This window comes from Trachemys scripta, chromosome 3, assembly GCF_013100865.1.
Source record: "Trachemys scripta elegans isolate TJP31775 chromosome 3, CAS_Tse_1.0, whole genome shotgun sequence".
In the NCBI taxonomy this organism is placed as follows: Eukaryota; Metazoa; Chordata; order Testudines; family Emydidae; genus Trachemys; species Trachemys scripta.
The window spans coordinates 192557699-192573467 of NC_048300.1; the positions used below are offsets into that span (position 1 = coordinate 192557699).

A 15769-nucleotide genomic window follows, 5' to 3' on the forward strand; every position below is an offset into this window, starting at 1 on the left:
TCCCCACCTCCTCCTAATGCCAGTGTCCGTAAGTGACTACCTACACTGGAGGTAGAGATGTAACTTTGGCTAGCCACCCTGGGGATGTGTGTAGGGTTTCAGAAGGGATCACACACCAGTTATCCAGCCAGTTCCACCGCTAGTGCTGCCACAGCAACATTTCTACTTTTTGTGACCTAGCTAAAGCAGAACTAGTGCAGGTGTATCTACCTGAGCTGGAAATTACACCTTGAGCCCCAGTCTAAAGACACCCATACACGGACGCCAGAGTTGATAAGCTCTGCACGGTTTGGGAAGGGAGCGGTCAAGGGCTCATCACCCATGATCTAGCAACTTTTCCAAAGTGTCTTTCACTGGCACTCCTGACTCTCAACCACTCCACGACAGCAGCATCAGAAAGATGCTCCTTCTAGTTGGGCATCATCCTTCAAGTAGGAGCCTGCTGTCTCACAGCTCAGCCTGCTGGATTTTAGTGACAGAACAACGAAGACAACTAGAAAATGATGACAGGATCTGACAAATTAAAGCTGTGGTAAATTTTCAAATGTAAATCCCCCACATCTAAAGGATGAAAAAAAAATCTACCAGGAATTTCTGATTCATGGTCCAATGGCAGAGGTCAGTTTCAGGGAAACTTGATCGTGGGATTAGAAATTAATTTTGGGGTTGTTAGAGGACTTTCCCTTCATAGAATCATAGGGTTGGAAAAGACCTCAGTAGGTCATCTAGTCCAACCCCCTGCTCAAAGCAGGACCAACTCCCTCCCCCCTGGTTCTTCTCATGCAGACAGAAAGCAGAAGACCAGAAGTCCGAAGTGCAGGCAATGCAATGTTTATTGGGGTTAGTTTCCAGCAAGCATGTATACCATAACTCTGACACCGCACAGCCTTGTTTCCCAGAGTCTCATTCCCAGCTCTGATGCTGCAGAGTGTTTACCCTGTGTCCCCCCTTCCCAGCGCTGACGCCACAGAGCCTTGCCTGTCTCCCCATTTCCTCATTCTCTATTCCCACCTTCTTCTTCTTAACAGGTCCCAATATACATGCAGTGCACATCCCTAGTCACACCCCTTACAACTTATGGTCATGTTCCGTTTTCGGGGGTCGTTGGTCTGTGGTTTTTGTCCCCCATGGGAGGGATAAGGAGTGTAGTTGTACTCTGATTAAGGCCAGGCTTTTCTTTGGCTTTTAGTATTGTATCCTCCCCCCTCAATTCCCCCCTTGTCCCTCCTAACTCATTGCTTGACCTTGGCTGCCTTCCAGTGTATGCGCCTATATTAACACTCAAACATGTCCTGTAATACTTTAACTGCTCTATCACTTATCTCTTCCCATTGTACTAAAAGCCCCATCTGGTTGTGGGAAATGCAACACACAGTTTCTTGTTCATTGTTCTTCACACATATTAGTATAAGATATGAGAGTATCAAAAGGTCAAACCCAAAATTCTATCTCAGGCTAACAAATATGCTAACAGGGGTATCATGGGACCAACTGAAATAACAGAATTTTTTACCTTTTCTAAATTAGTTCTCACTTTTTTATTGACAATCATGTGTTTGATTCTGATGTCAATTTTATGCTAGAGTAACTATAATGGCTTTAGGGGAGTTAATCCTGGTTTACAGCAGTCAGTGTAACAGGGAAGTGAATCAGGCATGAGACCTGAACACAGTTTGGTCTCATTTCCCTTTTCTCCCCAATGTAGAAGATGAGGTTTCGGAGCAGAGAGGTGTGTATGTGGGGGTCTAAGGTGCCATGGAACTCCCTGGTGGGCGTGACACACTGTACAGTCAGTCTGTGACCTGAAACCAGCCCCATTGATACCACCAACTCAAAGGATTTGTAACAACGATAAGAAATAAAGATTATCCACAGGAGCTCATTGAAACCTTCAGAGATATGTGGACCATGGTCTACAAATACCCAGGTGCTGAAACAACATGTGAGAGGGATGTTTTAAGGGAATTTTATTTTTAATTTTAAAAAAGAAAAAGTAAATGGATCTCTAAAGGAGACAAATTATAGAAACAGATCCTTTGCTTCACACACACACACACACACACACACACACACACACACACACACATACACACACACACACACACACACACACACACACACACCCTACTTCAGCAAGATTATCTCAAACTAACTTGCTTTTATTAAAAGGAAGGTAACAAATCTTATATGGAGGATACAAGGGCTCCCTTCTGTAATTTCTCCAGTTCACAAGGTTCTTTAGAGCCAAAACAAACAGTACTTCAGAGTTCCCTTGAAGCAGGATCCAATGATTTTAGAAGCAAGTGGATGTCTCACAGATTCCCAGAGTTCCTGCCTAGACAATCAGAACAGTCCCCTGTAGAAAAAAAAAAGAGAATCAGATTTTGTTAATGTTTTCCTGTAGAACAGGGATAATATGAAGTTTGATTTCAAATCAAGAGGCACAGGTGGAATCCCCCAGCTTCAATTTTAATTAATGTGTTAGCTTCCACTTTTTTCACACTGGGTTGGTCTGGAAGGGCCCTTGAGTGAGGACTAAGACAAGCATCCAATTACAATGTTCTGCCAGTTTTGAGTTAACTAGTTTGAAAATACTTTACCTTATTAACTTTTTTACCTTCCCTGCACACACACAAACTTACACCCACCCTCAGGTGTCAGTAACCTCCAAACTCTTCGGCTTTTCTTTGTCATCAAGCTGTAGCTTTACAGGTTTAAAACCTTATAAATATTCAGTTGATGCAGACAGCAGCCATTTTGTTCCCAGAATTTGGACCATTTCATCATCTAGTCTGACCTCATGCCATAGAATTTCCTCCAGTTACCCCTTCTATTCAGCCCAGTAACATGTATTTGATTATCTTCCAGAAAGGCATCCAGCCGTGATGTGAAGACACCAAGAGATGAAGAATACACTATTTCCTTTGGCTGTTTGTTCCCTCATTGTTAAAAATCTGTGTCTTATTTCTAACTTGAAATTGTGTTTTTTCTACTTGACTTCCCTATTCTAAAATATAAAAGAAATGTAGACAATGGGGCGTTTGGGCACCAACCCCTGCCCGGACATAAAACTTCAGCAGCATATGGAGATGGGACAAGAACCATAAAGGGACTTGGAGGTGGGAGACTTTCCCAAAGCATGAGCAGCTCACGGCTGCCATAACAAGTCACTGCTGTCCCTGTTACAGCACTGTAGAAGCTGGTGGAGGCTGTCAGATCTAAGGGGGCAATCCCTGTAGCTCTGAGCACTACAGAGACTCTGGGTTGCTCCAGACAGTGAAGTGTCCCACAGGCATTCTGGGTAAGGCTGCTGTATGTAAGAGAAGCTAAAAGAGTGGTTCTCGTACATGTTGGGGCCAGTCCAACCCTCAGTTGGCCTAGAATGTGGGCAGCACAGATGTGGCTTGAAGCCTCCTTTGCCTCTGGGCCGGGCCATGTGTGCTGAGCCTCCAAGAGTATTAAACAGCTTGGACGTAAGAAGGGGTAGAACAAATATTTCTGTTCACACTGCAGTGACTGCCTTGCGGAATTCTGAACTTACCTTCCACAACAAACACCACGATTGTAGCATCTTCCAAGGACTGTCCTAATAAATTGGGGACATCTCAGATAGTAACAGGTACCCCCCTGTTCTACACATCTCCTGTTGAGATTCTGAGCCCGGGAGAATTCTGCAGAAAGAAAAAGAGTCATCATCATTCTGCAGAGCAGGGTAAATAAGGGCTTTATTTCCAGGATGACAGGCATTTCCCATTCCCTTACACCTGTCCAAGTCAGCCCAATTATTTGCCAGTGCAAAAGTTTATCACAGCTTTATTACTACATAAATGTTTGTAGTTCTGTGCAAATTCAGTGGCTGACTCTAAGAAGGGAACAGAGTGAGTTAATTAAACGGGTCGCTGGCTTTTAGAGGTATAGTTCCCAAATCCACAGCCTGAGCATGGGCATCCTTTGCTGCCCATGCCTTTAACGAGTGGAAAGCAAGTACCTGCCCACATCTCCACCTTCCTTTAGTGGCTGCTGTGGGTTTGATTCCCTCTGGCTCTGACAGTGATTAGCCAGGAGTATCATCAATGACATTTGGCTACATAGGGTTGAACTGGCTCAGCACTGGGTTGGATGACTACAACTGTTTGAAAGAGATGGGCTTGAAAAAGTCACTTCCCGTTTGAAAGTCCGACTGTCTGTGGGACTGCAGATTTTTTTCCCCAAAGACTCACTCAGGAATAGTTTCCTGATGACCAATTGCCACTCTCCGGTTATACCTGTAGGACCTGTTGTTTTGAAAATGCAAACCAAATGTGCACAGCCAAAGCTTGTAGAATAGTTAGGTTAGAACATTTTTAATTGGAGGTCACTGGGCAACCGAAGCGGATACATTGTTACAGCTGCAAACACTGTCCCACGCTGATGACATCATCTCTAGGAACAAAGCTAAGCACACAGTTGTGGTAGGTTCTGAGAGAGAGTGGGGCTCAGACACTGGGATGAAGGGCTGCCATTTTTTAGACCTTGGGGTTCTGTTCCCAGCTGTGTAACCTCTCAGTGGCACATGAGGCCTGACTTTATAATACAAGTTGTGAAAGGCACAGAATTACTAACACTAGCCAGCAGAAGTTACATTGTAAATTACAGTCTTCTAGCTCCCAGCCCTAATCACCTTCTCCTAGACTAAAGGTATATTGAACAGGGTCGGCATGAGTTCATTTTGTCTGTAACCCATCCAGTTACTCAATTGTGTGATTGCCTGTTTCAGGAAGAGTGCATGCAGTGTTGGTAGATTGTGGACTAATAAAAAGCAGCAAGCCTCCAAAAGATCTGAGGAAAACACGATGGAAATATTTTTCTCCCCACTGGTCATAATTTGGTCAACTCTCAATGATTTTTACTGGGGGCAGGAAAGACGCCACCCTGATCTCAGGATAATTCCTCTCAAATTTCATGTATCATCTGCAAACTGAAGAGGTGCTAGAACTCCTAAGAAAATGTCAGAAACTTTTTTCTAATAGAAAGGGTTAGACGACCTTAGTATGTGCTCCCAGATATCCCTCTGTATCATGCCTCGTTTTCATTTACATCTTACCGATTGCACCCTGGTGCACCAGAAAGACGACAGCAAAGAGCAGATAAAGGATCTTCATGGCTGAAGGTTGCCAGGAACTCAGTGTCACTGGAGAGAAGAGACACAAAGACAGAGAAGAAACTGAGTCCCTATATTTATAGGTCATGGGGAAATACTGAGCTTTAGAAATATTATTTTAATCCAAATGACATTTATGTGTTATGTAATCTCTTAATAATAATGATTGTTAGCTATACAGCTGCATAGACAGACATGGAGGATTTCAGAGAACTATAATTGTGAGGCAAAGTACAATTTACAAACAAGTGTTTTGTAACTAATTTTAATTTTCCAGTGTTTTAAATTAGGTTTCTCGTGGTAATCGCTTTCTCCTTAGCCAAAGTACAGAACGCAGAATTATCACACATTTTTGTATTTTATTAGCCAAAATAGAACTGAACGCAATTAAGAAAATACAGAAAGCAAAAGGAAGGTGGTTGTGTATTCATGTTTATAAAATTTATAAAAATGAATTCATGATGCGATGTTAGAATTGACCAAGTAATAACAAATCACATCAATTCCTTTACAGGCCTTATCACATTTGTGTTACATAGGCAAACTTTACCCCAATTCTCTACTATACGTGGTACCAACATGGAACTATGAATCCTTTAGTGCTGATTCTTATCCATTTCTAATCAAATATGTTCCCCAGTAGAATTAAGGGAGCACCTGTGGCAGTTCTAACAAGCAGCTCTAAAGTTCAGTTTCAAAAATCAGACAAAAACAAGTTGCTTAAGTACTAAGAACAACAATTCAATTAGTTATCACCCATTAAACCCGAACCATAATCAGTAGGGCTGTCGACTAATCACAGTTAACTCATGTGATTAACTCAAAAACTTAATCACGATTAAAAAAAGTTCAACTTTCACGATAAAGAGATTGCACTACAGTACTTGTATTAGGTGAATTGAAAAATCATATTTCTTTTTGTTTTTTACAGTGAAAATATTTGTAATCAAAATAAATATAAAATGAGCACTGTCCACTTTGTATTCTGCATTGTAATTGAAATCAATATATTTGAAAATATAGAAAACATTTAAACTATTTAAATAAATGGTATTCTATTATTGTTAAACAGCGCAATTCATTGTGCCATTCATTGTGATTAATTTTTTTAATTGCTTGACAGCCCTAATAATCAGATGCTGATTTAAACTATTCCAATTTCTCTAGAATTTTACCAGTATTCTATCTTCCTAGGCAACTTGAACTAAGTAGTCAAGGTTAACTTAAAATTCAAATAGTGGGAACAATCTTTAGCTAACCAGCCAATCAAATCTGCTTCCTCCTTTTGTGAAATAATCTGTCAATTTCTCTGTATGGTTTCTAGGCTAAACTCTGAAACACTCAGGATGTCTCTCAGCTACCTTATTTCATTTTACAAATATTTCCCAACTGAGCTACCCTAATTTTTAGACAATTAAGATTCAGTTTGTTAGTGAAATAAAGTAAACATCATACGTTCTATTACAGCACACTCCCATTTATCTGACTGGCCTGAGCAACATCCAAAACTTTGGATAATTGGGCAATGGGCAAACAAAGGTGCAAGAAAATTTTGTGCTAGAAGCCAGAGGAAACAAGGAGGCGAAGGAGGAAGGGGTCAATCTGGGCTGCACTTATCCCCTACATACTGTGATGATGGTTGTCCCCAAGGTGCTGTATGGACAGAGCCCAAAGGGAGACAGAGGGGAATGTGGAGGAGAGAAAAGGGGAAGGAGGGACTGAGAGAAGGAGATGGAGAGGAGTCACGGGAGACGGGAGCCTCCTTGGTGTTGCTTGAGTGTTTCCCAGCACTGATAGCCCCAGGGGAGTGAGTTGGCCTGACCCCTCACTATTTGTATTGGTGTTTGTGGATTCCAGGGCTGTCAGTGTCAGGATGTCCTCAAGAAGCAACAAGGAGGTTGCTGTCTCCTGTGGCTATGCCTCCTATCCTCCTTCTTTCATTCCCTTGTTCTCTCCTCCACCATCCTCTGCATCACTTCATTCCCCTCCCTCCTGCCCTGTTCTCTTTCCCTTAACTGCTGTCCTGTCTCTCCTTTGTCCTTTCTCTCCCTGAACCCTTCTCCTTTCAGTCTTCACCTTAACCCCTTCATCTGTTTCTCTCTTGACTGTTTGCTTTTTTCTCCCTCCCCACCTATTCTCTCCTCCCCCCTTTCTCCATAATTCTTCCCTTTTTTCCTTGTCCTCATCAATAAATCTGGAAATCCTCCCAAATCGCAGCTCCCACAGCCCTGAGGTTAGTTCATCACACAGCATTACAGGATGGACCCACTGTGCATTCGGATAATTAGGATTTCTGGATAAAAGGAATTTGGATAACTGAAATTATCCTGCAGATGGTTTTAACCCAGGTAGCTTTAAAATAACCAAGTTTTTATTGGAGTAAACAAAATGCATGGAATTTGGTACTTATCCATAAAACAGGCATGAAGGCGTGTTCTCCAGCTCTGCATCACAGTGGCCCCAAATAGATTCTTGAGACAGCTAGAAAGTTCATCCAGGTAGTTCATTTTCTCAAGGGGTTATCAGAGGTTGTCTTCTTCTTGTCTTTGTGCATCTCACAACCATCTCCCTAGATAGAACTTTAAAGGAAGAGTTAATAGGGTGAGTATAAGGGAAGCGACTTTAGTAGTTACCAGATTTGAGGCACTCTCAGTAGCCAGGTGATGACAATTGCACTTGCTATCTCTCTGATCCAGATATTAGATCTTCAGAGAGTGATGCTTTGACCCAAATTGCCTGTTTAATGCAGTTTCTGAAGGCTTGGTTTCTTAGGAAAGCTGCTGTGGGCCAATCGGAAAGAACCCTGCTTGTGGGGAAAATCTGAACTGTCCTACCACAATTTGGACGTTGGAAATCTTACAACTCTCTCCTGAATATTCATGGTTTTTGTGCAAAACATCTTGTGCCATCCCAGATTGTGTAAGACATGTTAGGCCACAGAGGTTTGTGTAAAATATCTTGGGACATATAATGAATATCTGCTGGTTTAGCTCTGATCAGCAACTTACTTCTGTGGGCCACCTCTATAGGCCTCTCTGCTGTGCAGTCCTTGGCCAACTTGACACAACTCTCTGTCCTTCTCCCAGGCAGTTTTTCTGTCAGCACTTTGAGCTGCCGGCAGAATAGTCCATTTATGTAAAATCCTCTTACATTCTTTGATGATTCTGTATGGTTTTCATAGTTCATCATGTTGCAAAAGTCATTTGATTCCCATGCTTAATTTATTACTAATAATGTTGATAACTATTAAATCAGTATTAAGACAGACTGCTCTACATAGTTCTGTACCAGCAGTTGTGTAATCTCTACATTTTATTTGTGAGATAGTCAGATTGCATCATATGTTGAAAAATACTAATAAATAATACTAGTAATTGTTAAGAATAATAAAATTAAGGTGCATCGGGCCCTGTGGCTGTTTATGCCTTATAACGTATTATTTGAATTCACCTTTCAGATTTTCACTTCAAACGTATCACCTTTTTTAATAGAAACCAAATATTTTGTTACCTTTGTTAAAGTTAGTCATTATAGGTGGCACAGGGAGCAAACAGCCAACAGCCTACTTGACACTTTTTAGCCTTAACAGTTAGTCCTGCCTGCCTGATGTGCTCGAAGACTTTTTCCAGGTGCTTCAGGTGATCTGCCCATGAATTAGAAAAAAAGGCAATATCATTGAGGTAGGCAACTGCAGATTCTCCCAATCCCACTAGGAGACCATTTACAAGTCTTTGGAAGGTGGCAGGTGCATTTTGCAGCCCCAAAGGGAGCACTTTAAATTTATACACCCCCTGCTTGGGTGACAAAGGCTGACCTTTCCTTGGCAGGTTTATCTAGTGGCACTTGCCAGTACCTCTTGGTTAAGTCTAAGGTAGAGATGAATTGTGCCTGTCCCAATTTCTCCAATAGCTCATTTGTGTGTGGCATTGGATAGTTGTCGGGACGAGTTACAGCATTTAGCTTACGGTAGTCCACACAAAAGCGTATTTTCCCATTTGGTTTGGGAACTAGAACCACTGGCGATGCCCATGCACTCTTAAAGGGGAGGATTATACCCATCTGTAGCATGTCCTGGATTTTCCGTTTTATAGCAGTTTGGGCATGAGGTGACTCCCGGTAGGGTGGGGTTCTAATTGGGTGAGCATTACCTGTGTTAATGGAGTGGTATGCCCATTCGGTCCATCCTGGGGTGGCTGGGAACATTGGCGCAAAGCTAGTGCACAGCTCCTTGATTTGCTGTTGCTGTAGACATCCAAGTGTCGTGGAGAGGTTCACCTCTTCCATGCCACCGTCACTTTCTGCTTTGTAGTAGACACCTTCAGGCCACTCTACTTCATCTGTTCCCTGGGCTGTAAACTGGGAAACCTTTAATTCTCTGGAATAAAAGGGCTTAAGAGAATTAACATGGTATACCTTAGGCTTTATGTTGGAGGTGGGGGATGCTATGAGATAGTTAACAGCTCCTAGGTGCTCCTGGACCGTGAATGGTCCTTCCCACGACGCTTCCAGTTTATGGGCCTGGTGCGCCTTTAAGACCATGACTTGGTCTCCTACTTTGAAGGACCGTTCTCTGGAAAATTTATTATACCAGGCCTTTTGCTCTTCCTGAGCATCCTTTAGGTTTTTTTTAGCAAGGGCTAAAGAGTGTCGGAGGGTGCTTTGTAGGTTGCTTACAAAGTCTAGAATGTTAGTTCCTGGAGAAGGCGTAAACCCCTCCCATTGCTGCTTCACCAACTGTAATGGCCCCTTAACCTCGCGGCCATACACAAGTTCAAATGGTGAAAACCCTAAACTGGGATGTGGTACAGCCCTGCAGGCAAAAAGCAACTGCTGCAACACTAGGTCCCAATCATTGGAGTGTTCATTTACGAATTTATGTATCATGGCCCCCAAAGTTCCATTAAACCTCTCCACCAGGCCATTGGTTTGATGGTGGTAAAGGGTGGCAACCAAGTGATTCACCCCATGAGCTTCCCACAGGTTTTCCATGGTCCCTGCCAGGAAATTAGTCCCCGAATCTGTAAGGATGTCGGAGGGCCAGCCTACTCGAGCAAAAATGTCTGCTAATGCCTGGCACACACTTTTAGCCCTGGTGTTGCTTAAGGGTACTGTTTCCAGCCATCGGGTGCAAAATCCATGAAAGTTACTATGTATTGTTTTCCTCTGGGTGTCTTTTTTGGAAAAGGACCTAGAATATCCAGAGCTACTCACTGAGTCCAGATCCAATCCCCTTGGATCTTAACACAAGGAAAAATCAATCAGGTTCTTAAAATTAAAACTTTTAATTAAAGAAAAGAAAGGTAAAAGAAAACCCTCTGGGAAATAGCATACCAGCTGATCTCACAGACAACTAATTCAAAACACAGAGAATGTTCCCCTGGCAAAAACTTAGTTACACAAAAATTACCCAATTTAATTATTCCCTAATGCCCAAGACAAGTTACAAAGAAAATAAACATAAACCTATTTAGTCCCTTCACTAATACTCACTACTTGATAAGAGGCTGATTTCTGGAGCTTTCCCACTCTGGTCAAAACTGAAACTCAACTCTAAACAAAGGAAACTTCCCTCCTTCGTTTTGAACCATCTTATCCCCCCATTGGTTCCTCTAGTCAGGTGTCAGCTAGGCTAGGTAAACTCCTTAACCCTTTACAGGGAAAAAAGGCATTCACCCGTAACTATCTGTTTATGAGAGATGGCTTCAGTGCAGTTACTCCTGATTTACACCAGTCACTTTAATGGAGAACAGAATCAGGCCTTAGTCCTTAAAGCAGGTTGGCCTGATTCCTTCTGTTCTTCTCTTTGTGGCCTTGTTTTGGGGGCTCTCTCAGAGCTCCCTGATCCCATGTGCTCAGGGAAAGGTTTTGGGGGTTTGTGCTGTCATTTTAATGTCTGTAAGGGAACTTGCTGGATATGGCCATGTCCAGAAGCTCTGGTAGAAGAGAAGGTGTCCCTGGTACTGGGGAAGTTTCAGAGGAGTGGGAGGGTCTAGTTGCCATGGCGCACCAAAATGGAGGTTACACACAGACAGCCAAACTGTGACTGAACTCAGCTCTGATAACAACAGAAAACACATGAATCCCTATTGAATGTTAAATGTACACAGGTGTTTAGGTCACCATAGTCTATGCAGATGGTTTTGTTTCTATGAGCACATGTGGCTAGATCTGTATGTATTTCTTACACCTGCTACTAATCCTTTTGGTTTGTTGTTTGGAAAAGGAGTTGATTGTGTCACAACCTGACTGTTTGGTCTGTAACCCCCATGTTATTGCTCCGGGCTTTTGTGGTCACAGCTTACAAATGGAGAAGTTGGATTAAAAAAACCCATAAAAGACTCTTGTTGGAAGGTTGAAACATAGCTCTATTTCATAGACTTCAGAACGATAACAGATAACAAAAAAATGAAGGGAGACAAAGCAGGCTGCTCCCTAAAACAGAGAGGCTCCGCTCACCCCACCTTAGTCTAGGCCGGATCTCTGCTGACTGATTGCTCAGGATACACATTGCACACTTCCCTGCAGAGCCCCCTCGCCTGCAAGCAGGACCGGGATACCCCTTACAAACCTAAACTGATAGCATGTAATTTTAACTCAGTTTACAATAAACCACACATGGCAGCCAGATTTCTACTCCTATTATTATAATCGAGAATGACAGGAAAGCACTATGGGACGTGTGTGTTGGACCCTCTGCGCTGTATGCCAGCCCCGGCTCCGTGAAGCCCAGCCTGAACCTCTCCATGCTGCCAGTGGCTTCACTGCCAGCACCTCTGCCACACAGCCCTCCCCCTTTGCTTCCACATGGGTATCTGCACAGCTCTGAGGGCACCAGTCTCCATAGAGTGGCTAAATCCTAATTCTGCCCCTTTCCCTCCCATAGCATCTGGGGCTTATTCCCTCCAAAGGAGCCTTTGTGTAACCGCACCTGGGAGCTCCACAGCACCCACCTCTCCTGTCTAATGCCAGACGCTCTGCTGCAGGGTCTTTTATAGCCAAGCCCAGGGAAGGATGGCATTTACATGTGTTCAGTGAAAGGCCCCCTCCCTTTCAGTAAACATTCCATGCCCATCCTCCCCACACATCCCTGGTCTCCCAGATCTCATGCCTGGCTTATCTTTTCCTGATCATAAAAATCACCTGCCTCGCCCTTCAAAGCTCCCCACTAGGGCTCCCAGCCAAGGAGTCAGCTCAGTCTGGTTCCCCCCGAAATCCCCACCACCCACATCCCCACTCCACCCAAATTCCTAGCTCATTCCTGTCTTGATGTTTCTTTAATCCAGTGACAGTAACTTCCATGATCATCTTCAGCCAGGAAGATTCTTTACCTGCTCTTTGCTGTTGTCTTCTTGGTACTTAAGGGTGCCCAAGTAAGATATAAATAAAAACAAGGAATAAATGTCTTTGTCATGGCCTGTCATATTCCTATAGAGGGACCTGCTGAGACCTTGCTGTCTACACAACATTAAGAATATGGGAAATTCACACAGGTACCTCTGGATTCCAAAGAACCGTGTACATTACTAGATATAAACATATTAGGCCAGGCTATCCATAAACATTTCGGCACCAGCCGAGTTCTGCTGGATACAGCAAAAGATGATACTGAGGGCCACTAGAGGGTTCCTCTCTGTTTAAATGGAAACTACCCAAGTCCCATACACCCCCAATCCACACACATATAGTCACGGCTCACAGTATCCTCAATGTTATCAGGGAATTTCTGCATATGGGGTTGATGCATAAAAATAGGAAAATTAACTAAATACACATAGAATATAGATCAATAATGTATAAAAGAGATACACAATCTACCCACACAGAGTTTGGTGCCAAGCCACTTCTCAGAGGGAGTTGTTTCTTGAATTCCTCTCTGAACCATGTTGGCTTGTCCAAAGCCAACTGGTCAATGAGACTCTATCTATTCACTTTGTCAGCTTTGTACCAGACTGATGATGTTTAATTAGTGTAGGTATTTATGATGTAATCCTGGCCCCATGTAAATCAACACAAAACTCCATGGGGCGAGCATATCACCCTAGATTATAATTTCCTCCAGACAAGGATTGGTTAATTGTAACGATGACACAGAAAATATGACAGGTTTCAGAGTAGCAGCCATGTTAGTCTGTATCCGCAAAAAGAACAGGAGTACTTGTGGCACCTTAGAGACTAACAAATTTATTAGAGCATAAGCTTTCGTGGACTACAGCCCACTTCTTCGGATGCATACAGAGTGGAATAAATATTGAGGAGATATATATACACAATACAGAGAGCATGAACAGGTGGGAGTTGTCTTACCAACTCTGAAGGCCAATTAAGTAAGACTTTTTTTTACAGAAAATATGGAATTTATTTCTACTAATAAAGTCACATACATCCAGGCATAGGACATAATCCTTGACATAATATAGGCCTAAGCCCTTAAAACATATCAAACATTAAGTGCTGCATCTGTGGTTCACAAAGGAGTTAGATTGAATAACAACAACAGTCAGTAGTGAACCACAAACTCTTTCTAAGTTGTGAAGTAACTTCATCTTTGATCTGGTTCTTCTATATTATATGCTTTATATTTAGACATTTGTAAGAGAGTTAGAGTAAATCAAGGTGTAACGAGGCAATATAATATATAATTTAATTTATATAATTTTAGAGATTATAAAAAATAAATCTATCTTGAGTATTCTGCAACAGAACCCTGCAGTCTGAGGAAGTTTCATAGCCAAGTTGATCTAACTACAGAGTATATAAATGAGTTTGGACAACTTTGTGTGTATGTTTATCTATCTATCTATAGATATAACATATAAAATCTATATCTATAGATAGATATAAAATATCTCACTGATCATTAACAAAGGTATAACAAGGCATTTTTTGATAAAGAAGGTTATACCTTCAGTTGATATGTTGGGAAGCCAGTGAAAAGTTAAAATATGTAAAGTGAATCCCACTGAAATATAGGCCTTCATAACACTTGGCCTGATCATCTGTCCTATGGCCAGTTCTAAAGAGGTCTCATAAGAAACGTAGCTATCCTTCTAAGAATCAAAAGAAGTGTAAAGAATAAACCCCTATGGTGCAGATGGGACAGCTGTTTTGTCTTACTACTCCAATAATTGTGAATAATAATTGTAATTAGTGGTGTGTGACAGTGTACCCCATAAGGCTTTATGGGGAGGGGGTGCTTATAAATGTATGTATGACATAACTGGAATATGTTTTGTGCTGCCTGTGCCATGTAACATATCTCCGTAAAGGTTATGGTCTAATATATCTATTCATCCTATTTATACATATATATCATTTTCTACTCGAGGTTAAGAATATGGGCTGTGTGCTTGCTTGATTTCTAAGTAAGCTTTGTGAGGCATTTGGTCAGCTTCTTTAGGAAGGAATTCGCCAGGTTAAGTACCTGATCAGGAGACACTTGGGGAACAATGCATCTTGGAATGCTCCAATCCACATGAGAAGTCTTCCTGGAGACATGCAAGATGCCATGTGGACAATAGCGTCGGCCTGCAAAGACTGAGTCATGCAGGGGCATGTGACTTGCCCAGGTGACTCCAAAACTCCATCTTGGAGCTGGACTTTGCATAGGAGGGAGGAGGGGGGTCTCCACCCATAAGAGAGAGTCTATTTAAACCTGTGGGAGACCCCTCCATTTTGTCTTCAGCTGGCTAAAGAAGGAGCCTCTCCACCCCCCCCCAGGATACTTGAAGGAGACTGAAACAAAGGACAGTAACTATAGGAGGTGTGAGTGATTGCTGGACCCAGGCTAAAAGGAGATTAGCCTGTAAAAGGGAGCACTCTGGAACTGGTGAGGAAATTATCTGTATTCAGTTTGATTAGGCATAGATTTGCGCATTTTATTTTATTTTGCTTGGTGACTTACTTTGTTCTGTCTGTTACTACTTTGAACCACTTAAATCCTACTGTCTGTATTTAATAAAATCACTTCTCATTTAGGAATTTACTCAGAGTATGTATTAATACCTGGGGGAGCAAACAGCTGTGCATATCTCTCTATCAGTGTTATAGAGGGCGAACAATTCATGAGTTTACCCTGTATAAGCTTTATGCAGGGTAAAACGGATTTATCTGGGTTTAGACCCCATTGGGAGTTGGGCATCTGAGTGCTAAAGACAAGCACACTACTGTGAGCTGTTTTCAGGTAAACTTGCAGCTTTGGGACAAGTGATTCAGACCCTGGATCTGTGTCTGGAGCCAGATGGGAGTGTCTGGCTCAGCAAGACAGGGTGCTGGAGTCCTGAGCTGGCAGGGAAAACAGAAGCAGGGGTAGTCTTTGCACATCGGGTGGCAGCTCCCAAGGGGGTTTCTGTGATCCAACCCGTCACATGGTGAACCAAGGAACTGAATCAGATCATTTATGTTACTGCATGATGAACTCTGTAACAAATACAGAATCTCCAAGGGACATGTAAAGATTTTACAAAAAGAATCTCTTCTGACTTCAAAATGGATATTTCCGCAGACTGCTCAAAGTGTTGACAGAGGATACATATGGGAAATGATACAGAGTGGTGCCAAGTTGGACCAGGATCACACCACAGGGAGGTCTTAGGAAGGCGTCTGTAGTAAGTTGATGATCAGAGCTCAACT

General features: G+C 42.5%; 1 protein-coding gene across 2 annotated transcripts; it reads right to left on the reverse strand.

Moving 5' to 3' along the window:
• Positions 1-1959: 1959 nt before the first annotated feature.
• Positions 1960-7929, reverse strand: LOC117875397 (antimicrobial peptide THP1-like). Of its 2 annotated transcripts, XR_004645260.1 has the most exons (4): positions 7774-7929; positions 5084-5170; positions 3542-3671; positions 1960-2356 (listed from the first exon to the last, which is right to left on the reverse strand). XR_004645260.1 is itself a non-coding variant. In XM_034766697.1 (3 exons), exons 1-3 carry the CDS (start codon positions 5226-5228, stop codon positions 2344-2346), a joined length of 288 nt encoding a protein of 95 aa, XP_034622588.1. In that variant the 5' UTR covers positions 5229-6007; the 3' UTR covers positions 1960-2343. The 2 variants fall into 2 exon arrangements, 1 of the variants encoding a protein (XP_034622588.1); XM_034766697.1 differs by lacking the exon at positions 7774-7929 and having other exon boundaries at positions 5084-6007.
• Positions 7930-15769: the final 7840 nt, after the last annotated feature.